Source organism: Erithacus rubecula (genome assembly GCF_903797595.1).
Source record: "Erithacus rubecula genome assembly, contig: scaffold_966_arrow_ctg1, whole genome shotgun sequence".
NCBI classification, from domain to species: domain Eukaryota; kingdom Metazoa; phylum Chordata; class Aves; order Passeriformes; family Muscicapidae; genus Erithacus; species Erithacus rubecula.
Window position 1 is genome coordinate 7630 of NW_027635366.1, and position 24418 is coordinate 32047.

At 46.9% G+C, this 24418-nt stretch overlaps 1 protein-coding gene across 1 annotated transcript; it reads left to right on the forward strand.

The window, feature by feature from the left end:
- Positions 1-714: 714 nt before the first annotated feature.
- LOC306816881 (uncharacterized protein) lies at positions 715-4221 on the forward strand (the record flags this gene model as incomplete). The annotated part of the gene is made up of 4 exons (XM_079333324.1): positions 715-742; positions 839-1432; positions 2266-2453; positions 4195-4221. 4 exons carry the CDS (start codon positions 715-717, stop codon positions 4204-4206), a joined length of 822 nt encoding a protein of 273 aa, XP_079189450.1. The 3' UTR covers positions 4207-4221.
- Between the last annotated feature and the right edge of the window lie 20197 nt (positions 4222-24418).

The following is a 24418-nucleotide window of genomic DNA, read 5'->3' on the forward strand; positions in this document are numbered from 1 at the left end:
TAGATATGAAGTGAGAATCAGGTAGAAAGTGCCAAGTATCCTAGGAACAGGGACCATGAAAACTGATTCTCTGTCTGTTATTGTTGTTCTTGCTGCAGATTTGGAGGATGTTCTGGGCATTTTCCAGACAGGCTGTCTTTAAAGGTAGAAGGGTGAAGTGAAAATTATTGCCTGACAAGTGGTCAGTGTTGGCTGAACTCCCCTCTTTCTTTGAGTGAATCCAAACAAGGATGGGGATAGGATGCAGCAGCTGTTTAAGACTGTCTGCCCTGAAAATCAAGCTGTGCCATTGAAATCTCAGCTGGGTTCCCAGAACAGCTCCAGCTGCAGAATTCGGCCTCACTCATAAGGTTGCTTTTTTTAATAAACTCACAGTTTGATTTCACCGTGTGTGCCTGAAGATCTGGGCTCTCCCTGGGTGAATCCACTTCCTGTGGCCATTTGTGATGAGAAACCTAAGCAGCTGAATCCAAAAGCTGATGGGGAGATAGGAAAGGCTGTGATTCTAAAGTTTTTATTCCCTTTGGAGCGGAGGAGATAAGACCTGGCAGTTGGGTTTCTGGCAGTTGCTTCCTGCCAAGGAATGGCAGCAGGACAGTTTCCCAAGACAGTTGAACCAACAGCGGAGAGTTAAGCAGGCAGGGAACTGGGTGTGGAATAGCCCTAGAATGTGTTTTTTTCTTCCATTATTTCTTTCTCACTCTGCTTGGGAGAATGGGAGCTTTTATCTTCCCTGGCAGAAGTGCAGTTGCTGCCAAAGGCCATGCAAAGCCCAATAGTGACCCAGCCTTCCCTTTGCTTCCTTTCTTCTTCCCTCACTGCTGCACAGCTCCCTCAGGCCAGAACCTCGCTGCTGCTGCTGCTGCTGCTGCTGCTGCCTCACGGGAGGATTCAGAGCTGCATCCAGGCCCTTCCAGGGGATGTGCAGGTGCTCAGGAGTCTGAGGCTTCCCCACCAGCTGCCAAGAAAGTCTGTGCCTCCTCTGGACTTTCTGGGGCTTCACCAGTGGAACCATCAAGGGAGCTCATCCGCAAATTTAATCTGCGCAAGCTCACCATTCCGCTGGTTCGCATCGACCCTGAAGCTGCCTGCAGGGCCCTTCGAGAGGGCAGCAGCTGCAAATCTTCAGAGCAGCACAGCCCAGCCAACAGTGCTGCCTCACCTGGGGATTCAGAGGTGCCTCCAGGCCCCTCCAGGATGAGTGCAGCTGCTCAAGTGTGTGAGGCTTCCCCAGAACCTCCTGAGGAAGAGTTTGTCACCTCTGGACCTCTTGGGGCTTCATCAGTGGAGCCAGGCACAGACACATTTCAATTCCAGCCTGAGCCTGTCATTCCACGAGGTCCCGTGAACCACCAAAGCACTTTGGTGACAGTTCCAGAGAGCAGCAGCTGCACATTTCCTGAGCAGCACTTGCCATCCTACTGGCCATCAGGTAGGGGAAGAGTTTCTATCCTTGCTTTTCAGAACAATCATGAAAATTGACTGAAATATTTTCCTGCTGTGCTCTGTCATGGGTTGATCTCAAGTGCAAGTCAGGTAGAAATGTCAAGTGTGCTAGGAAATACAACCATGACAACAAAATTAATCTCAATCTGCTTTTTCTGTCCTTGCTGCCGTTTTGGAGTGGGTTCTTTGCATTTTCCAGACAGCCTCTCTGTAGGGGTGCAAGGGCAAGGCAAATAACCTTTGTCCACGACTGGTCAGTGTCAGGTAAACTCTTTTTTGGAATGAAGTCAAACTAGGACCCTGATGGGATATTGAGAGTTTGCAGGTTGTCTCTCCTTCAGATAATGTTATTAAAATTCCATGAGCTCTGTGCATCCCTGGAGCAGCTGCAGCTATAGAATTCAGCCTCACCCACAAGGATACTTTTTAGAAGAAACTCACAGTTTAAGTTTAGGATGTGTGTCTGCAGGTGTGGGCTCTTCCTTGGTGAATCCGCTTTCTGTGGTCTGTTATTATGAGAAACTGCAAAGCCACCAACTCCAAAAGCTGATGGGGAGATAGAAAAGGCAGTGATTATAAAGTGCTTTTGTGTATATGTAGATCAATTTTAAAATCCATCCTTTCATATACATACACATAATTTAGAAGAAAGATTTTTAAGAGGGAGAACTCACTCTCCCAATTCCCTGTGAAGTTTGAGTACATTTCTGGAATTGAGGTTGCTGTGTGCTTCCTGTGGTGTTTGATCCAAGGCAGCATAGAGCTCCGTGTCCCAAAGCCACATTCTGGAGCCTGACCAATGTGTTTGAACTCTTGCAGCCACTCCAGGCACTTCAGCCCCCAGTGCTCCAGCTGGCTATGCTGGTTATGCACCATGGAGAGCCCCCAGGTGGCTCTGGGATACTCCTGGGGAAGAGGAATTGCCCCCCCTGGATCTGGACATGGTGCTTGAGACACTGGAGGAGATGCTTTCGTCCTCCCCGCCTGAAAGGTCTCCCTCTGCTCAGGTAACTCTGCTGAACAGGGATGAAAGGGACTGACTGGGAGCTTTTACAAGTTGTTACTTGGCTGAGAAGCAAAGGCTTCTTGAATTCAGTTGTGAATGGACAGGGAAGGATTTTCTTGGTAAAGTAAGGTTTCTAAAAGAAGAGGAATGAGAAAATCACTCCCCTGAGTGAGGATGAGAGGTGTGAGCCTGTGTTGGCCAAGTTTGAGTGCTCCTTTTCCTGGGAAGAATTCCTCCTGTGGGGCCATTTGTGATGAGGAAGTGAAAGCTTTGTGCATTCTACCAGTCTTTGTTTGATGGGAAAGAAGAGAAGAGTGTTTGGAGAATGGCACTGAAGGCAAAGTGTCCCATGCAGGGAGGGGCATGTGAGAGGTGCCTCTGTTGCAGCAGCAGATGTGGGCTCTGCCTCTTTTGTGTTGGAAGGCCAAGGCAAAGCAAGGGCTGGGCTGCAGCTGCTGCTGCTGTGTGAGCCCTGCCGTGTGTGTAGGTGCTCCCAGAGCCATGTTTGGGGATGGGCTGGAGCTGCAGCTTTCTTGTCCTCTCAGTAAGGTGGTGCCTGCAGTCCAGTTTCTATCTGGGAAATCCTTAGCTGGGCAAAATGCCCAGTCTTGCTCTCCATGTTCCAGAGCTCAATCACCTTGCTGTTGGGCATCTGTATGGGAAGAGATGTGTGTTCCCATGCAGTCTCTGCAAAGCTGCAGCCTGGATGAGACTGTTCTGCACAGGGCTGTGGAGGGAGGAGCACCTCCCTGATCCAGGAACTGGCAGGACTCCTTCCTTAGCAGCCATCCATGTGTTCAGTGTCACCCCCACATTCAGCATTGTCAGCTTTGACAGCTTTTGGACCATGTTGGAGGAGTCAAATCTGAATTTTGAAGGTGTTTGTGGCCCAGATTTCTTGTTAGGAACAAGAGATTAGGTATGTGTGCCACGGATGCATTGTGTAACTGGTGAGAAGGGTTTATTTCTTTCTGTTTCTCTTTCAAGGGGAATATTAATGTTGCCTCTGAGCCTTCAGGAGGGGAGCCTGTGAACAATGCTGCAGCAGAGGGAGGTTTGCCTGGCACTGAGAGCTCTGGGAACAGTTCCCAGCAACCCGAGGAGCTTGGTAAGGAGAGAGCCCCCATTGGTTTAGAGAGATGTGAGAGGGCTGCTCTGAGCCTGCCTCTGACAGGCAGGGAGATCAGAAGAGTTGAGTTCTTGGTTTCAGGGTTGGTGTTTCCCATGCCTTTAGTTCAAATCCTGCACTGAGACAACCTCCCCAAGCCCTGCCCTCCTCGCTTCTCCAGAGGCTCTGACACTGAGTCCTCTGGTGTGGCAAGAGAGCCAGGAATAAACCTGACCTTGTGGGATTTGTGTCACCAAGCTGGGTATCCCAATTTGGATTCATAACTCAGCTCACAGCACCCTTCAGTCTCAGCCATTTCAGTGAGGAATGAGGTCTCTCTGTCAGCACAGAGAAAGAACAAGGCTGGGCTTCTTTGTGGGAGCTGGGACTGTGTGTTTCAAGCTCTCATGGGAGCCATTTGTACTGCGAGTGCTGTGAGTTTATTGGGAAACTTCAAATCAAATTTTTTGAAAACTTGGAAGGATTCCAGCTCTTTAAAGAGCAGGCCTGAAATTCCCAATTGAGAGTCTGCCTTCCAGGCCATCTCTTACAGTCTTTGACAGAAGGACAGTAACTTCCAAAGGGAAAGATGGACAGAGGCCAATATTGACTGGGTGTTCCCTTTGCTTCCCAGATATCCATCTGATCTACCTTGCCAGGAGGGCTGCCCTGCGTGCCAGGGAGAAACCGGGGGAGAGCCTGTGACCATCGGGCAGGTGGAACCCCTCTGTTTATAGATACATTTATAGACTTCTATAGTTATATGTAGTTACTTTTATAGATTTTCAGATTTGCATATATATATGTATAGGGTAATATTAATATATATATATGTTATTATTTTTATTACTAGTAATGCATTTTAATAACTATTAATTAAATATTTATATTTATATTTATATTTATATTTATATTTATATTTATATTTATATTTATATTTATATTTATATTTATATTTATATTTATATTTATATTTATATTTATACATATTTCTTTAGTTAAAGGTAAACAGAATTTAGATCCACAGATTGAGCTGTGTAGGGCTAGGGTGCATTTTTAAGGTGTTTCCCCTCTCTGATTCCTTTTCCATCTCTTGTTTGTCCCCTGTGCCCCTCTGTCCCCTCTTCCTGTGCTGGTCCGAGCTGGGGCCGGGCCGGGCGGAGCAGCAGTTCCAGCCCCGGGTGTCCCTGGAGCGGTGGCAGCTGCCGCTGGCCCCAGGCAGAGTCCCCTGAGGAGCTGCTGAGGGACGGTGAGACTGAGGGGCTGAGGGGGCGCTGGCACTGAAGGGACGGTGACCTTGAGGTGCTGCTGGGGCTGAGGGTGTGGGGCAGCAGAGGGCAATGGTGGCACTGAGGGGACAGGGAAGTGGCACAGGCTGAGGGGGTGACGGGTCTGAGGGGATGGGATGGGTCAGAAGGGACTGAGGGGGGTGAGAGGACTGTGGGGTCTGAAGAAACTGAAGGGGACTCGGGGTTTGCCGAGAGCCTGGCGGGGCTGAGGGGATGGAGGGGCCAGCAGGGAGCACAGAGGGGTCCGGGACTGCAGCTCTGCCAGGCATGGAACCAATTCCTGAGCCTCTGTTTTTGCCACAGCTGCAGTGAAGACATTGAAGACAGCAGGAGGAGTGACAGGAGCCAGCAGGGAGAAGCCAAAGGCCCCGAGCAAGAGCAGTGAGCAGGGAGCTGCTGCTGGCACAGAGGCTGGTGAGGCCCCAGGGCCGGTGGGGCAGGGTGGGGTGAGGGTGCCGTGGGCTGTGGCCGTGGGCAGGGGCCGGCACAGGGGCAGGAGCGGCCCTGCCCGTGCTGGGGCTGCTCGGCGCAGCTGCCCCGGCCGGCACAGGGGCTGTCCTGGGGCAAGGCAGCTGTGCCGGCAGGGCCCGGGAGCTGTGCCGGCTGTGCCGGGGCTGCGGGACAGTCCCGCCGCGCTGCGCTCGCCACACCCTGGCCCCTCGGCCTGCTGCTGCTTTCCAGCAATCCTGGAGGGGCTCTGAGATTTTCTCTTCCCTGGTGGAAGTGCAGGTGCTGCCAAGGGAAAGGCCCTGCTCCTGACTCAGTGTTCTCTTTGCTTCCCAGATGTCCCATCTGCTGTCCCTGTCCAGGAGAGCTGCTCTGCATGGGACGAAGGGACCGAGGGAGAGGATTTGAAGATGGGGATGCTGGAATCTGATTTTCTTCTTTGAGTTCTCATTAAAGAGACATGGATTTGCACAGAGAGAGGGATAATTATATGGATATTTTCATATGTGGTTTGCTATTTGTACAGGAATAATTCCATGTCTGTTATATTTATAAATGTGCTATGTATGTCTATGTATATATACATATATGTGTAATTCCCTATATGTGTATATATGCATCTAAAAATGCTACTTGTGTAACATATGATAAATACATGTGTATGTTGATCTATCTGTCTTCTATTTCCTGGGTTTCATTTGTGTAGATATCTATTTGTATTGATGCAGTTATAGGTATATTACATTTAAAAGGGTATTGGTATTTGCGTTGGTGTATATTCTATTTTTTTTCTATGTATATTGATCTATTTTACATGTAATTTTTTACATTTATGTGGAGATGTATGCTATATTTGTATTGATGTGTTGCATGGATATTTTTGGTACAGTGCTATTTGTATATTGATGGTTTGGTTTATGTATCTATTTATGTTTAATATGTAATGTTTAATCTATGTAGACCAGAGATTGTTATAGTTATATATTTTTTATATGTGCATACACATGTATTTAATTGTAATAAACATGTATGGAGTAGTGCAGTTGTATAACATTATCTGTTGAGTTCTTAGTGTAGGGCTATTTAGAGGGGGAACGCATATGTTCATGTTTTTATCTGGGCTGTACAGTTGTATGTAATAAATTAAGTTGTTAAGCACCTAAGTGATCTTTGTGTATAGTGAGTTGTTGTAGAGTTTGGTAATAAATTAAGTTTTTGTTAACTGAAGTTGATATTTGTATATTTTTCATAGCATTGGTTTAGTAATGTAATAAATCTCTTTTTTTAACATTCACTGAGATCTGTATAGTTCTGTATTGTCAGCGTGGGTGTAGCAATTTTTAATAAATGACATTTTTCAACTGAAATCGGTTCTTGTGTATGTGTTGATCAGCAGTGCAGCTGTAACAATCTGCAAGAAATGGCATTTGCCAGCTGAGATGGGTGTTGTGTGATTTGTGCTATCCAAAGCAATGAGCAGATGTAAAGGTGATGATGCTGGGGGATTTTGGCCATGAAAATCTCCAGCCATGCCCAGCACATGCCCTGTGTGCACTCAGGCTGGGCAAGGAAAGCGCAGATTTGGGATGGCAGCAGAGCCACACATTTCCTAAGAACTCCCTGCAAACCAAATGGATATTTCAATCTTTATCTGTCGAGTCAGCAGAGTTGTACCATTCTGTACCCATCATTGACTTGAAATTGGTCATCATATAAAAGCATTGCAGTTGTAACAGTCTGTAATAAATTTCCCTTTGAAACTGCAATTGGCTTTGGGGCACTTCTCATTTCCATGATGAGTGACCACATCAATGTTTTCCCAATATCTTCAGTGATCATTAAGCATTGGTGAGTGTATGACAGGCTGTGGCACCCAATTCCTCACAGGTCTGTCAATCTGTGGGTAATAGAACCTGTCTGAGGTTATTTGTCTGTGAGTTGTGGTCCATGTCTAGAACCCCCTGAGGCAGCACCCTGGCTGGGGAGGGGAAAAATGTAATGGGATTATGACATTGATTCTCTTTTCACACATATTTGCACTAAGCTGTTGTGTCAACTTAGTAAGGAAAAGGATAGATTTTCTTTAGTGTGGAATAAAGTGGTGTAGGAATAGCCACAAACTAAGCTGTAGGAACAGTTCTTGGTCTTAAGAGGACACTGGGTGCAAGAAAGCAGCACAATGTTAATGATTCACCTCTTAGGTAAAACCAAACCGGTTCATGGTGTAAATCTACCTGGTGATGGAAATAACCAACGGGCTGGGGCTGAAGTCTGGGAGTCAAACATTTGAAAAAGAGACCTGGCAAAGCCAGTCCAAGGTGCAGGCAGGCACTGGGCTCAAGGCAAGAGGGAGCTTGTCCTGGCAGCCCTGGGAGGGACTGCAGGCAGAGGAGCTGCCGGCGGCAGGGAGCAGCTCCTGCTGGCACTGCAAGGGAAGGAGCGGCAGCGTGCAGGAGGAGCGGGCACATTGCTGATGGACAACGGAGCTGCTCCTGAGCCACCAACGGGACCCTCCTGGCACTGCAGTTACTGCTCAGTTCCAGGGTAATCCAAGCTGGAAGCCAAAGCCCGAGCAAAAAAAAAAAAAAAATAGTTGAAGTCGGAGTTGAAATCAGAGTTTAAATTATTGAAGTTATTGAAGTCATTAAAGTCATTGATTGTTCTCACAGCTCAGCCTCATATAATGTTGCAGCCCCAAGCAGTTACAGCTCTCAAGCACTCACATCCCCAAGTCAGAATTTCCCCCCAGTTACAGAATCAGCCTATTGTTTCCATTACTTGGCAGCCTTACAAAACCACACAGTTTCAAAAAACTCATAGCTGCACATGAAGCTCTTTCCTTCATAGCTGTGGTTTCTTATTCCATGGTGTAAGTCAGTCTGAGTTTCTCTGATCTGCCTCAGAACCATCATCAGAGACTGGACGCTGAGATTGCTCCACTTGCCCTGATCCAGAGCTCTGGCCTGGCCGAGGTGGATGCTTGTGGGCCAAGGGCTGTTTGTAGCTGTGCCTGGTGCTTGTCATGGGACACTGCAGGGTGCTGGTTATCACACCCTGTCCCTGCTCCTGCGTCATGGGGCTACGATCTCCACACACAATAGTCCATAAATCTCCCCACCTTTTGGGCAGAGGCCACTCACTTTGGAAAAGGACTATAAAAAGTGACTGTCTTAAAGAAGAGTCCGAGATGTCTTTTTCCCCAATGGATTGAAGATGCGTCTCCTCTCGTCCAGACGATCACGAGGATGTGTCAGGTCTGTTGGTAACTGTATCCCATCTCTCTCTCTCTCTACCCTTTTTACTTCATCTCTCTCTCGCTCTCTCACTCTCCTTCCCTCCCTCACACACACACACACAAAACTGAATTGTTGGCACTCAATAAACTGCATTGCTGCTTTCTGCTAAACAAACCTGAGTCTCTTCCCTTTTGTCTTTTTCACCCTGGGGTCAAATGACCCATCACGACTCCCGCTCAGGTTCAGTGGATCATGACAAAACTAGAGAACCTGTGTTATCTCCTGACTCCCTACTTTTATGTCTGTCCTCTCCCATCTCATCCTACTTCCTTTTTGGTCTGGTGTTCATCTTTGCCCCACTCTTAGCTCACAGTAACACCCTACAAATTTACTAGAACAAATCCAAACCATAAATAACAACACCTAGAAGCAACAACTTCCATCCTTTTTCTAATAACCTTTCGGCTGCAGCAAAATATTACCTCATATCTGACAGAGGGAATTGAGGATGAGCCTGAGGCTTGTGCTTGAGTAATGAACTGATATGGAAGGGAGCAGAAGAGTTTCAGCAGGTGATTTTGAAATTGTGAAAGAAAGACCCAAAGTGGTTTCAGTCTGCACAAGCATTTTCAAGGTGCATTGACAAAATGCTTGTGTGCAATTCCCAGAGAAGGAAGGTGTTGAGAAAATGTATAACTGTAATAAATAATGAATTCCTTTAGCTTTAACACACAGTGTTGAGCTCTCTCTTCCTTAATTTTAGTGATGAATGTGTGCAAGTGGCTATGTTAGCCTTGAGAAGAAAGAGCATGGTCCACCTAAGAAGGATGCTGGAATGCATTCAAGGGGAAGAAAATGGTTTGAGGAGGCCCTTGACCATCAGAGGAGAATTTGAGGGATGGGATATTCCCCAAATGATGACCAGAGACCCTCAATTAACCCCTAACCTCCTGTTAATAATTGCTGAGAAGTGATTAAAATATGTCAAGTAATTTGGGGGAATGCTGAGCCTGTGAGTTTCAGCAAAGTAATGAGAGTGTCTTAGTTCCATGGTTACGAACGAGTAGGTGAGATTTTGAAGCGAGCACATTTAGAAAAGTGATTTCCCATGCAGCCAGCACTGAAATAAAGTAATGCCTCCTTTCTCACCCTGAGCTGGCAGTGGGGATCGGGTCCCACTGGGTAACTTTCACTGTAGTCACTTCTATTGAAAGATGAAAATTAAATCTTTTCCATCAGTTCCCCTCTGGTTTATCTTTCTGGGGCCCAAAGCTCTCTGTGCTGCAGGTGCCCTGGGTGTGTGCAGAGCAATGCAGCCCCACAAACCCCATGGTTTCCCCAGGTTGTCATACCCTGTTCCCAGGTGTGCCCAGCTGTGGCAGCAGACAGAGCCCCAGCGCAGTGGGCGCCGTGCCCTGCCCAGCCGGGGCTCTCTGGCACAGAGCAGCAGCAGCGCCAGCACCTTTCAGCCCATCCTGCCCTGCCTCCCCCTGGGACACAGAAGCCTCTGGAAATCAGCACCGCCAGTCACGTTCCAGCTTGGAGCAGCTCCTGCAGCCAGGCAAATCCTGCCTGATTGGCTGCTTCCAAATAGGAATAAAGGCAGAGGGAGAGATGCACATACAGAGAAGCCCTGGGCTTGTCCAAATAGACAAATGTATGGGGGAATGTGTTAGGAATTATGACAGCTGTTATGCCAATACTGCCTTCTCTCCTGCCCTTTTCTCTCTTCACATTTCCTTTCCTTTTCCCTCTCACATTTCCTCCTATTCCCAATTGCAATTCTCCCAGTTTTCCTGGCATGTTTCCTCCCAAATTTTACTCATTTCTGCCACTTTTTTCAGCTCACTTTTTACAAACACTTTTCGTCTCACATTTCCGCACCGTCCCACTAGTTTCCTGTTCTTTCTCCTCCCTCATGTTTCTCGCAATTTTTCTATCTCATATCCTTTCTTTTTGTGCCCTCGTGTTTCTCTCCTTTACTCAGTCATGTTTCTCAAAGTTTTCTCCTCATGTTTGTCACTTTTCCCCTCATGTTTCCCAGCCTTTTCTTCTCACATTTCTCACACTTTTCCTGTCACATCTAAAATTCTTTAGTCTCATGTTCCTCACAGTTTCTCTCTCCCATTTTGTGCCCTTTTTTCACTCAGGTTTTCTGCCTTTTTCTACCCTCAGGTTTCTCGCTCTATCCCCCTCAGGATTCTCACAATATTCCCTTCACATTTTCTGCCTGTTTCTCTCTCTTTGTCAGTAAAGTTTATCATTCTATTCCCCTCACATTTCCCTCCATTTTCTCCCCTACATTTCTCACCCTTTTCCACTCAGGTTTCCTACCCTCTTCTTCCCTCGCACTTCTCTCCTACTTCCACTCACATTTCTCACACTTGGCACCTCATGTTTTCAGCCTTTTCCCCCTCACATTTCTTCACCCACTGGTTCCTGTCAGTGACTGTTTCTCTTCAGTAGTTGATGGGCTCCTTTTCTTTTATTCCTGCAATCCCCTCCACAAAATAATGGGTGCCAGAGAAGCAGACCAAGAAGACTGTGACAATTAATGCTGATAACAACCCAGAGACAGTGGGTTCTGTCAGCAACAAGCTCAGAAATTATGAGAGTGTGATCAATGGCCCGAGGCAGGCTCATGTCTCTGCTGTGGTTAAGGAGCTCAAAGAGGAGTTTAAGGAAGAGATGAGGGAGATAAGGGAAGAGGTGAGGAAGATCAGTGCAGCATCAGTGCCAGTCACAGGCCCCAAAGTCAGAGCCCAACATCCCCCAGCTAGGGAGAGAGGGTACACCCCACGAGCTGACCTGTGGTTCTTTTTGCACAACCATGGGGAAATCATGAAAAGGCAAAATGAGAAACCCACTTCTGTGCTGGCAGCACGGGTGCATCAACTCAGGGAGGGAAGCACTAAGAGAGGGAGTTCCACTCAAGTGAAGGCAGCCTCAACCTCCCATGACCAAGCTGCCAGGTATTGCAGAAAGGAAGATGACCTGTGGGATCCTCTTAAAAGAACCTCTAGTATGTATGCCCAGGAAGGAAATGATAACCAGGGTTAGAGGGGCCCTGCCTCTAGCCAGGGAGAGGCACAGGACAGCCAGGTCTTTTGGATGGAGTAGATCCAATGGCCTGGCACATCAGAGCCTTTAGTTGATCCTGGTGCACAGTGTACCCTAATGCCACTGGGACATGTGGGGGCAGAACCTGTTTCCATTGCTGGGGTGATGGGGGATCACAGGAATTGACTCTGCTGGAGGCTGAAATGAGCCTGACTGGGAAGGGGTGGCAGAAACATCCCAGTGTGACTGGCCCAGAGGCTCCATGAATTCTGGGCATACTCTTCCTCTGGAATGGCTATTACAAAGAGCCAAAGGGACTCAGGTGTGCTTTTGGAACAGCTGCTGTAGAGGCAGAGGGCATTGAGAAATTAAACACCTTGCCTGGACTATCAGAAAACCCATCTACAGGAGGTTCCTGAAGGTGAAAGTGCAACAAGTACCAACTGCCACCTCAACAGCACACAGCCAGCAGTATCAGATGAATCAAGATGCCATTATCCCCACCCATAAAATTTTGGCTAGAAAGTCAAAGGGTGCTCAGTAAAACCCACTCACCCTTCAACAGCCCCAGTTTGCCTGTGGGCAAGTCTGACAGACAATAGAAATTGACTGTAGGCTATTGTGCCTTGAATGAAGTGACTCCACTGTGGGAGCTAAGACAGAGTACTGTGGATTTAATTAGCATAGGCAGCTTGATTATCAAAATGCCTTGGCAAGAGCAAACAGAGCTTTGAAGACTCCATGAAGATTGGATCAAGACTGGTGACAGGAAAGAAGAATGAATCAAACAGAAATGTTGCAAAATGTGTAAGCTTCTCTGTGTGATGTTTAACCCAATCAATGTGGGAAAAAAATTACCAGCTTACCTAAAAATGGTATATAAGCACATGTAGCTGAGAGTAAATTTGGATTCTGATCAGCAGTCAGTAGACCCCCTCTCTCTCCCAGTCGTTGATTCTCCAGTGCTGAGCGCTGCCGTGCCGGACACGCTGGATCTCCAGGAGGAGCTGGAGCCCAAGGCAGCAAAGTGGCACCATTGACATTGCCAATGCATTTTTCTCCATTCCTTTGGCAGCAGAGTGCAGGCCTCAGTTTGCTTTCACCTGGGGGGACGTGCAGCACACCTGGAACCGACTGCCCCAGGGGTGGAAACACAGCCCCACCATCTGCCACGGGCTGATCCAGGCTGCACTGGAAAAGGGTAAAGCTCCAAAACATCTGCAATACATCAATAACATCATTGTGTGGAGGAACAGGGCAATAAAAGTATTTGAGAAAGGAGAGAGGATCATCCAGATTCTGCTGGAAGGAGGTTTCCCCAGTGAGAAGAGCAAAGTCAAGGGACCTGCCTGAGAGATCCAGTTCCTGGGAGTAGAGTGGCAAGATGGACAGAGCCAGATCCCCACTGAAATGATCAATGAGATCATCACAGTGTCTCCACCAAGCAGCAAGAAGGAAACACAAGCTTTCCTAGGGGCCATAGGTTTTTAGAGAATGCATTCCTGAGTGCAGCCACATTGTGAGCCCTCTCTGCCTGGTCACCCTAAGAAGAACAATTCCAGCTGTGGCCCTGAACAGCAACAAACCTTCACCCAGACCAAGCAGAAAATCGCTCATGCAGTGCCCTTGGCCCAGTCAGGACGGGACCAGAGGTGAGGAATGTGCTTTACTCTGCAGCCAAGAACAATGGCTTGTCCTGGAGCCTTTAGCAGAAGGTGCCTGGGGAGACTCGAGGCCGAGCATTAGAATTCTAGAGTCAAAGTTGCAGAAAGTCTGAAGCAAACTACACTCACCAAAAAACCCCCCAAAACCCAACAAAATCTTATCCACCTACAATAAGAAAGTTCAAGCCACCTCAAAAGAAATTATCACAAAAGCACAACTCCTCCTGGCACCCTGACTCCCGGTGCTGGGGTGGATGTTTAAAGAAAAGGCTCCTCTACCCACCACGCCACCCACACCACATGGAGCCCATGGATTGCTCTCATCACACAGCACGGCCGGATTAGAAACACAAATCAACCTGAAATTTTAAAAACACTTAAAACCGACCACAAGATAAAAACTTTAGTCTCACTAACAAAAAGGAGCAGAAACAAGTAACCCAGGCTAAAAAGCTCCACCATACAACCAACTACCAGCACAAGAAACACGCTGTGCTCTTGTCACTGACAGTTTCTGTCTCATGGTTGAGATGAACCAGAAGTGGAAAGTGGCCGCAGGGAGCCCCACACGACGAGTCACACAAGCTACTGAAGGAGAAGGTGAATCAAGTGCACTTGCTGAACTCAAAGCCATTCAGCTGGCCCTGGACACTGCTGAAAGAGAGAACTGGCCAAAGCTCTACCTTTATACTGAATCATAAATAGTAACCAATGCTCTGTGGAGTTAGCTAGAAAGGTAAAAAAAGGCCAGCTAGCAACATAAAGGAAAACCAATTGAGGCTGCTGATTAATGGAAAAACATTGCCACTCAAACAAACTAACTGTAGAAGTCCATCATGTAGACGGCCACGTCCCCAAAAGTCAGGCTAATAACACTAAAGGAAGGAGCATGTAGATCAAGCTGCAAAAATAGAGATGTCACCAATAAATTTCAATTACCAACATAAGGGAGAGTTGTTCCTAGCTCAACAGGCTCATACTGCCTCAAGCCATCAAGGCAAAAATGCCACCTATAAGTAGGCACAAAACTGAAAAGCAGATTTAACTATAAATATGATTTCTCAAGTTATCCATAACTGTAAGACATGTGCTAAAATCAAGCAAGCCAATCTGATAAAGGCTCTCTAATATGGGGGGCAGTATTCCAAATATAAGTATAAAGAAGCCGAGCAAATGAACTACATCACACTGCCTCAAACCCCCCAAGGCAAGTGCTACGTGATCACAATTGTAAAAGCCACCACTAGATCTCTAGAAACCCACCCTGTACCTCACACTACTGCTGAAAACACCGTCTGAAGCCCAAAAAAGCAAGTCCTATAAAGACACAGCACCCCTGAGAGAATCGTCAGACAACAGGACCCATTTCAAGAACAGCCTTAGAAACACCTCAGCCAAAAACCAGGATATTGAATAAATAGATCATATCCCTTATCACACACCAGCTGCCAGGAAAGTTGAACTGTACAACAGACTACTTAAAATTACCCTAAAGGCACTTGGCAGGGAAACACCCAAAAATTGAGAAATGATCTTAACAAAAGCCACCTAAATAGTCAACACCTGAGAGTCCATCACTCAAGCAAGTCCTGCCCAGTCTGAAGCCTTGCACACAGTGGATGGGGATAAAGTCCCTGTAGTACACATAAAAGGTATTTTAAGACTGTTTAGATTAGGCCCACCTCAAGCAAAGGCAAACCAATCCGTACAATTGTTTTTGCTCAAAACCTAGTTACACTTAGTAGGTAATGCAGAAAGATAAAGAAACCCATTGAGTACCACAGAAAAACCTAATCTTAAGTGAGAACTGTGTGTAAAGTTTCACTGTGAAAAAAAAATATAGAGCAGAGTTGAAAGAAGGTATTAATTAAGGTAGGATGCAGATGGTAATAGAATAAGGAGTAGATCATGTCTTAAGTTGCAATGCAAGATGCAAGCAGAAGTATACATTCTATCAGCATCTGCTGAAACCAGGTGGAGCAGGGCTCCTTATCTCTTCCATGACCCATCCCTCACAACTCCTCCCCACAAGGAGTTATACCTTATGGGAGATGCCCCACCCAAGGAGAAAAGCCAAGTATTTCCTACCTAAATAAAATCTGAAATTTGAAACATCAGAGCAGCCTTTCCCACTAAATTCCCAGGAGAAGACCAGGCCACTAGATGATAAAAAAGAAACTACACCCTTCTCCAAAACCATTGCTTCAACAAAACCACATCTGTCCCTCCAAGAAAACTATAAGGTACCATTATTCAGACTGTAACCAACACCCTGAGCAACAGGGTTACAGGCTGCATTCTGACCCTGCCAGTGTCTTGGTCTTTATATTACTATACTTTTATTTTCATTTTCCCAGTGAAAAACTGCTATTCTAAATCCCATATCTTTGCCAAAGAGCTCCTTAATTTCCAAGTCATATTAATTTAGAGGGAGGGAGTTTACATTTTCCGTTTCAAGAGAAGCTCCAGAGCTCCTCAGCAGACACCTGTCTGTCAAACCAAGACAGTGCCCTGCTGCAGCTCCATCCCCATGGCAGGATCCGCGCTGGATGATCCCCAGGGACCCCCGGTGGGCAGAGCCCCCCTGAGCCCTGGTGCTGCTGATCCGTGTTGGGAAGACACCTGGCTGGGGGCTGCACACCCTCCCCGTGGCCTGGATTTTTTTTTGCATTTCTCTTTGTCCTTCCCAAACACCCAAAACCAGGGTAAAAATAGAGATGTTAAATAACGACCTGCTTGGGGACACGGGGGGATCTTCCAGGGGATGCGGGGGACGCTCGGTTCCAGGGATTTGAGGGGTCCTGGGAGGGACCTGGGGGTTTCTCAGGGCGTTGGGCACCCCAGTTCCAGCGGCTCTGGCTGCGCTGGGAGACGGCTGGGAGCAGAGGAGGAGCGGGAAGAGACGGAAGAGAAGCAGCGGGAGGAAGAGGAGGGACACAGGAGGAGCGGCAGGAAGAGGAGGAGCGATTTTGGAACCACGCGCTTCTCCCGCCTGGTCGCTGAGGTCGCAGCTCCCCCGGCTCCGGCACCATCGCCCCCCAAAATCCCTCAGGTGAGCGGGGAGGGGGAGCTCGCCCCAAATCCATCATGGGGGGCTCCGGGAGGGTTTTATTTTGCCGTTCAGGGGATGTTTGGATCTTGCGGGAGCCCAAAGCCGAGCCGGAAATGGCGCTGCGGGATCTTGGCGGCTCCCATGTGGGATCGCCCGATATCGGCGGGGAGGGGGCGATATCGGCTCTGGGGATCCCCGGCAGAGCCGGGGGGGAAGGCGGGAGCCCCGGAGCGGGGAGAGCGCAGAGGGGCGATCCCGGAGCCGGGGGACCCCCGGCAGCCTGGAGGGGTGCGGGAGGTTGGTGCTGAGCGGGCTCCGGGCCCCCGAGGCTGAAAGGGGCGCTGACTGCTCCAGCTGCCCTTGGGCAGCGCCACCATCAAACCCAACGCGCTCAGCCCTTGTTTTTCCCCTCCAAACCAGGATTTCCCAAACCTTGGCTGCATTGAGGAGGAGGAGGCCATGAGGACGAGGTCGATGGCCCGGGAGCCGCAGGCAGGTGAGGAGGAAGTCAGTGCCCCTTTCCCCCTGTGTCCTGCTCCATCTCCCAGCCCAGCACGGCCCCGGCTGCAGCACAGCCCTGGGGGGATCTCCTTGCCCTTGCCTCTGGCACGGAGGCAAATCCCATCCTCTCCTTGTCCTTCCTCCCCCAGACAAGGAGCTGAGCACGGACAGCAGGGAGGACAAATCCCCGCGGCACAGCCTCGGGCAAGAGGCCGTTTGCAGCGGCTCCACGGCGCAGGAATGCAACGGGGAGGAAAAGCCCCGCAGATCCCGCAGCAGGAGGGGCTGCAAACGCACAGCCCGGGGATCCCAGCAGGAAAGAGCCAGCCCGGGCCGGGGAGGCGGCCGGAGCTCGGAGCTGGGGCTGCGTGAGCAGCTTCACCATGGGGAGAAGCACCACAAGTGCTCGGAATGTGGGAAGGGCTTCAGGTGGAGATCCAGCCTGATCAGACACTGCAGAATCCACACAGGGGAACGGCCCTACGAGTGTGGGGACTGTTGGAAGAGATTCAGCCGCAGCTCACACCTGACTGTGCACAAGAGGATCCACGCTGGGGAGAGGCCCTACGAGTGTGATAAATGCAGGAAGAGTTTTCACAGCAGGTCCAGCCTTCTGAGGCACTATCGCACTCACTGGGATGAGAGGCCCTTCTCCTGCCATGACTGCGGGAAGGGATTCAAGCACAACTCCACACTCGTCACTCACCGGCGCATCCACACCGGGGAGAGACCCTACGAGTGTCCTGAGTGTGGGAAGAGCTTCTCACAGAGCTCTACCTTGACCAGACACCAACAAATTCTCCACTGAGAGAAGCCCTGTGAGTGCCCCGAGTGCAGGAAAAGCTTCGTGCTGCCTCCCTGTGGCCTGGATTTTCTTTGCATTTCTCTTTCTCGTTCCCAGACACCCAGTACCGGAGTAAAAATGAAGACATTGAACTAAGACATGCCTGCAGACACAGGGGGATCTTCTAGAGGATGTGGAGGACCCTGTGTTCCAGTCACTTCAGGTTTCCTTAGGGGTTGCTCAGGGCTTTGGGCTCCCCAGGCCCAGCGGCTCTGGCTGCACTGGGAGATGCTGACGGAGGTTCTGGGGCAGCTGATCAAGGACCCCCTGCCCTGACACCCTCCCCGTTTCCCCCTGACCCAGCTCCCGCTGTCCCCTGTCCAGGATCCTCCTCTCCCCACTGTCACTGCCCTTGCCCTCAGCCCATTCCCGTCTCACACCACTCCTACCCCTGTCCCAGTTCAGATCCCATTCCCGGTATCATTCCCTGTCCTGTATTCTCTGCCTGGTTACTGTTCACATATTCCCAGTCCCATATTCCCCGTCCTGTTCCCCTTCTTGTATTCCTGATCCCAGTCCCATTCCCATATTTCCATTTCTTTATTTCAAGTCCCCTTCCCATATTCCCATTCCCAATCCTGTTTCCCTATCCCCATGCCTGTTCCCTCTCCTATATTCTAAATCTCCATCCCATATTTTCTTCCCAATTTCTCGATATTTCCATATTCCCATTCCCTGTTCATGTTTTCATTCACATTCCAATGTCCTTTTCCCAGTCCCCACTCTCTGTCCCTGTACCCATTTCTGGTTGTTGGAGAGTGGAACAGAGAAGCCTCTCTGACTCCCTCCGAGAGAGAACAGTATGCAAGAATTAAATTTAAAATATTTTGAGAAGTTAAAGTAGAAGAAACCACACAGACATGAAATAGAGGTCCAGGTTTTAGTATAAGGAATTAGAAATATTAAGTAGCATAGATGTGAAGTAGAAGTTTAAATCTTAGTGTGAAGCACGTAGAAATATGTTTCAAATACCATGAAAAGTAAAAGCCGTGGAATCTCCTATAAAATAGTGGCTGATTGAGACATTAAAAACTTAGTCCCAGACAAAATAAAATTACAATATTAATATTTTATATATTCTTCACATAGAACAGATAGGCCATGTGCACAAGTTATATGTAGACTTTAGTATTACGGAATTCTAAAAGGATTAGGAGAAATTAGTCAGGTTCATGATTTTGGCTCATTGGGTAATTTGTCCAAAAAAATCCGTGTATTGGAGCCAGAGCTCTCTGTCCCTCTCTCGTCCCTCTCTCTTTCCCCCACCATCACCATCACCACTACCAGCACAGCAAAGAAGAAGAAGACGAAGATGAAGAAGAAAAGAAGAGAAGAAGAAAGGCCAGGGAGCATCTGCCTCTGGAGACTCTGCACCAGCCGCAGCTTCGACCTCTTGCAGCAGAGAGCTGCTCCTGCTTCCATCGGGACTTTATGGCAGAGAGATTGAACAGGGACTGGAGAGCCTTGGGCTCTTTGCCTTTGGAGCCTGACGTGCCTTGACAAGAAACAACTTTACAGCAGCCAGCAGCTGCTCTGCTCTGGGAAGATCTAAAGCCACAACCAATCCCCACAGCCGGTGCCAGTCCTGGTTGTGGACACTGCTGGAGGCCCAGGCACATTTTAGCTAGGCATTTTTTTCAAGTTCAAAATATTTTTCTCAGGCCATGAAACTTTCTCAGCCTCTGGCCAGGATTTTTCCCAGGCTAGAGATTTCTTCTTTATTGTAAACACAAGAGAAAGAATCATAACAGATGATGCTGTTCCTATTTTAGGACAGCGAGACTGGAAAAAGAGAAATAAAAGATCTAACCAATCCAGTTATTGTGAATCACCTTTGCCTCATTTCAGGCTTCAGATGAGACATGCCTGGGTCTTTGCTACTGACCATCAAGGTGTCTGCCCTGACCTGCACCAGGGGCAGAGTGTGATCACAGCTCAGCTTTCACATGCTGACCAGCTCAGCAAACACCAACCAGAGAAAACACTGACCAGATGATCCCTGTTCAAGCAGAGAATGGACATTCATCTGTTCATGTTGGAACTGTTGATATAGTTTTCATTGTTGTATTAGAATAATTACTTAGTGGTGGATTTTTTCACTGTTTGATAAGTTTGGTGAATGGTGATGGGTTTTGTTATTGTAATTAGAATTAAGTTTTAGAATTGAGTTTGTTAAAAGCACCAGGTATGAAGATTTCCCTAGGCACTTCAGGTATCCACAAATCTCCTGAAGAGTGGTGTTTGTTCTCCTTTGACAAAGGGCCCTGTGGAGGATTACAAACACTTCTCTTTCTTTTCCTTTTTAAAAACTGAAAGGGAGAATTGTGGACACTGCTGTAGGCCTAGGCACATTTTAGCTAGGCCTTTTTCTCAAGTTCTAAGTATTTTTCTCAGGCTATGAAACTTTCTCAGCCTCTAGCCAGGACTTTTCCCAGGCCAGAGACTCCTTCTTTACTGTAAACACAAAAGAAAGAATCATAACAGGGATAAACACCTGCAAGGTCCATGAGAAATTCAGGGAGGAGAGGTGTCTCCTTCTCTGACCAATGATCTGTTTGTATTTTGTTTTCCATGAACTGCCTTATTTAAGGCAATGGTTTCTTTCAATAAATTGCTCTTTCTTGCTCTTTCCTGCACCAAGCAAGAGAGTGTCTTGTTGCTGTTTTTTCACTGATCCATAACCCTTCCACGGCAGCAGAGCCAGACACAGCATCAGCAAATCACCACTGCTGTGTTTTGGCAGGACTTTGGTTCTGCACGTGCAAAGCAACAGCAGCTTGTGGCATTTTTGTCACTGAAGCTGAGCACTGACTGAAGTGGCATTTTTAATGCACTCCCTGACTGCAAAACACCTTCAGACACATTTTAATGACAGACAGGCTGTGGGACCGGGGGGTTTCTGGACAGTCGCGGGACAGACTCAGGAGCTTATTATTTGCTGTTCTTCAGGGTTGTATTTTATTATAGGGCATGGGTATAAAGAGAGCTTAGAGAAAAAGTAGAGATTAGAGGTAATAAGAGTGGAGAGGAGGAGCAGGGAGGGAAGGGGAGAAGCAGGAACAGGAGAGGAGAGAAGAGAGAAGTAGAAACAGAAGATAAGAGAAATAGGGAGAAGAGAGAAGTAGAAGGATTTTCCATTTGCAGTACAATAAGTATTATTCCATAATGAATATTCCAAATTCCAATAACCAATCTATTACAATATACTAATTTCCTAATATTTGCATGCAACCTATAGGAACAACTAAATTACCATGTTTTATGGCTTTACCCTTATCTTGAGATCTTTCCTGCCAGGCTTGAGACAGGATATCTGCTACTTCTTTGGCATGTGTGGTATTTGGTTTTATCTAAACAAAGGAAGAGGCCTCAAACCTTAACATAACTATTTTCAGCATCTATGTCAAATACTGCTAACATCTCTATTTCATCTATTGTTTCAGAACTGCTTGCTAGGCATTCATAAGTCTTTGCTGTTCCTTCACCAACATCTCCGCCATTTCATTGAACAACAAAAATATTAGAAACTGTCTTGGTCATTATTTTCCTTATACACTGGAGTATGCAGGGTAAAAACACTAATAACACAACTATTACTAATAGAATAAACAAGCCTATTTTACAAAGTTCCTTTAGCCAAGAGGCAAAGCTCCAACCTTCGAACAACCTGTCTAGCCAGGTTGGATCACTTGTAGTAATTTGGTTAGCTAAATCCTTCAAATTTTGCAACTGTTTATGAATGGAAACAGAATGATCTGATAAATTCATGCAACACAATCCTTGAAAATCTTCACAGCCATGCCCATGAGCCAGTAAAAGGAAGTCAAGGGCTGCTCTGTTTTGTAGAGTGGCATGTTTCACTGCTTCTTCATCTGTCAACAAGTCACTAATTGCAATTGATGTGGCATTTACTTCTTTACTGAGCCAACATCCCAACTGATTTAACTGTCTCAGAGCAAATGAGGTGCTCACCTGAGGTAAAAAAATGCTTGTGATAATTGTCGTGCCAGAGTTCCACGGGCGAAAGTCACTTTCAAAATGATGTCCTGTGGAGGATCTGATTTTTCTACTTTTCTTTTTGACCACCTCTTTAACACTGGGGGCTATTATGGTAAGTTGTCCAAGTGCACAGGGGCCACCTTCTATATATGAAGGTATGCCCTACCATGCTGTGTCTCCACAAATGAGCCAAATTCCCTTGGGAAATCGTATTGGAAGTTTGCTAAATTGACTTGCGTGTGGCTCAAAATATGTGAGAAGTTTAGTTTGATTACACCAAAAAGTCACATTGCTATAAACTGGGTGATATGGGGTAACATTTAAATGAGGACTATCTCCTTCCATGAGATGAAAGAAATAACAACTGTTCATAGTTACTGAACCTAAGATTTCAAGCTCTTGGAGATCAAATTGATCAGCTTTAAAATTGTCAATGTAAGTTTGATGTCTTTGGCTGGGAGTTGGAGATGCATGATGATCATTGTATGGCCAATACCTTTCAAGGGCGACATTGTCGAAACCCTCTGGCAAAGGTACTCCTACTAAACAGGTTGAAAAAGGTTTGTCAGGACTTGTGTTAGATAAGCAGATGGTGTCGGAGCCTGCTGACTTGGCTAAGGAAACCCAGATATTTGTCTTGGGTTGATTCACTGGTAACGCTTCACTACAAAAGCTAAAACAAAGGAAGAAAAACAACATGCATTCATGCAAACAATGAAACTCCATTCTTTTCTTTAACTGTTTCTCTTGGTCACTTTCTCCTGATGATTCTGCACAGTTCAGGTCTGGGTGCTTGCTTCCTGGCTTCTCGCAGGATCACTGGCTGCTGTGGAGGCTTCAGCAGGTTTTGATGCACAGTGGGGCTTCACATTCTTTGCTGGCACCCACTTGAGGCCTCCATCTGTGGAAACACACGCAAACCCTTTTCCCCATGTTATGAGGTTTTATGGTCCCTCTATTTGTCCTGTTTCTAAGTTTTTAACCAAGACTGGGGGGGTGCTCCTTCAGTTTTGCTTTTCTGTTATTTAAAAAGTGTCTATAAATAGGAGGATCTGGCTCGTCTGTAGAGCTGTTCAAAAAATTGTAGACATACAATGCTTTATTTAGCCTCCTTTGAGGTGAGGCCTGAGGATCTCCCCCTTTCTGTTGATCTAAAATGCGTTTTAGAGTCTGATGTGTCCTTTCTATTATTCCCTGACCTGTGGGCGAATGAACAATGCCAAATGTATGGCAAATGCCCCAGTCATTTAAAAATGCAGCCAATTCATGTGAGGTATAAGAAGGACCATTATCAGTTTTGACCTCTTGGGGGATACCTAGATAAGAAAAGGGTTGTGAAAAATGCTGGCAAACATGCTCAGCTGTTTCCCCTGTATGTACAGAAGCAAAAATTGCATTTGAAAATGTATCCACAGAGACATGGATGTTTTTTTAAGCTTCCCAAAAGAGGGATACTTAGTAACATCTATTTGCCATTTCTTCAAGCTCTCCAACCCTCTTGGGTTGGTGGCTCCTGTAGCAGGAAGTGGCAGAACTAGCTGGCAGTCAAGGCAAGCTCGTACAATATTTTGTGCTTGCTCTAAGGTAATGTGAAAATCTTGTTTAATTGCCTGTGCATTTTGGTGAAAAAACGCATGGCTCAATTTTGCTTGTTCAATAGTGTTAGGCAGAGTTATTGCAGCAAGCACTGAGGCATCTTCCTCATCAGAGACAGCTGATGCCAATGCATCTGCTCGAGCATTTCCCTCTGCCATAAATCCTGGGAGGCTTGAATGGGCCCTTATGTGGGAAATAAAATAAGGATTAGTTCTGTGAGATAGAGTTTGGTAAAGACAGGTAAGCCAAAGACATAACTTATCATTGTTCACATCCTTTAGAACTGATCCCTCAATTCTCTTGACAATATTAGCAACATATGCTGAGTCATTTATCAAGTTGAGAGGTTCTGGAAAGAGCTGAAAAGCCCTTACAACTGCTGCTAACTCTACAATCTGAGGAGAACCTTCAACCTTTTGAACATCTTGTTCCCAAGCTTTTGTTTCCATATTTTGCCATGTAACTACTGAATTGTGCATTTGCCCTGATCATCAGTAAAGACAGTAATTGCTTCTAAAGGTTCTTCACTGATCAGAGGTTTTTCTTTGTAGTATAATTTAGCTTTGATCATTTTGTGTGCCGGATAATGAATGGAGCAAACGCCTGGAAAATCAAGCAAGGCATACAGCAAGTCTTCTGCTTTTTGCATTGCCCACTCAAAATAAGTTTTCTTCATGGGCAAATAGATAATTGCAAATTCACAACCTGCTATTGAAAGAAGCCTTGCTCTACCTTTGATGATCATCTGAGACATCATTTGTAAGGTGTGAGGATTGTTTTTTGGCGACCGTGTAAGAAATGAAAACCCATTCAATCATTAACAAGGGATCTTTTTGAGAGGGGTCCCATTGAAAGATGAGACCACACAGTCTCAGCTCTTGTCCTAAAATTGCAAGGAAAAAGGGTTTATCTGGCATACAGCGATATGCCTGCCTGGTTCGCAGGGTTTCTGTTTCAGCTGCCAGTGCAGCGGTTTGTGATGTCTGTGCAGTAAGAACCCTTTCAAGCTGTTCTGCGAGGGTTTTTCCCAATTCTTTGCTTGGATAGAAGCCACGTGCTGCGGACTTCTGATTTTATTGCAGGCATCTATCATTTTCAGGCACTGTTGGTTTGTCCTTCGCCATGGCTTTGATGGCCCTTTTACATTCTGTATTGGCATTATTTTCACTG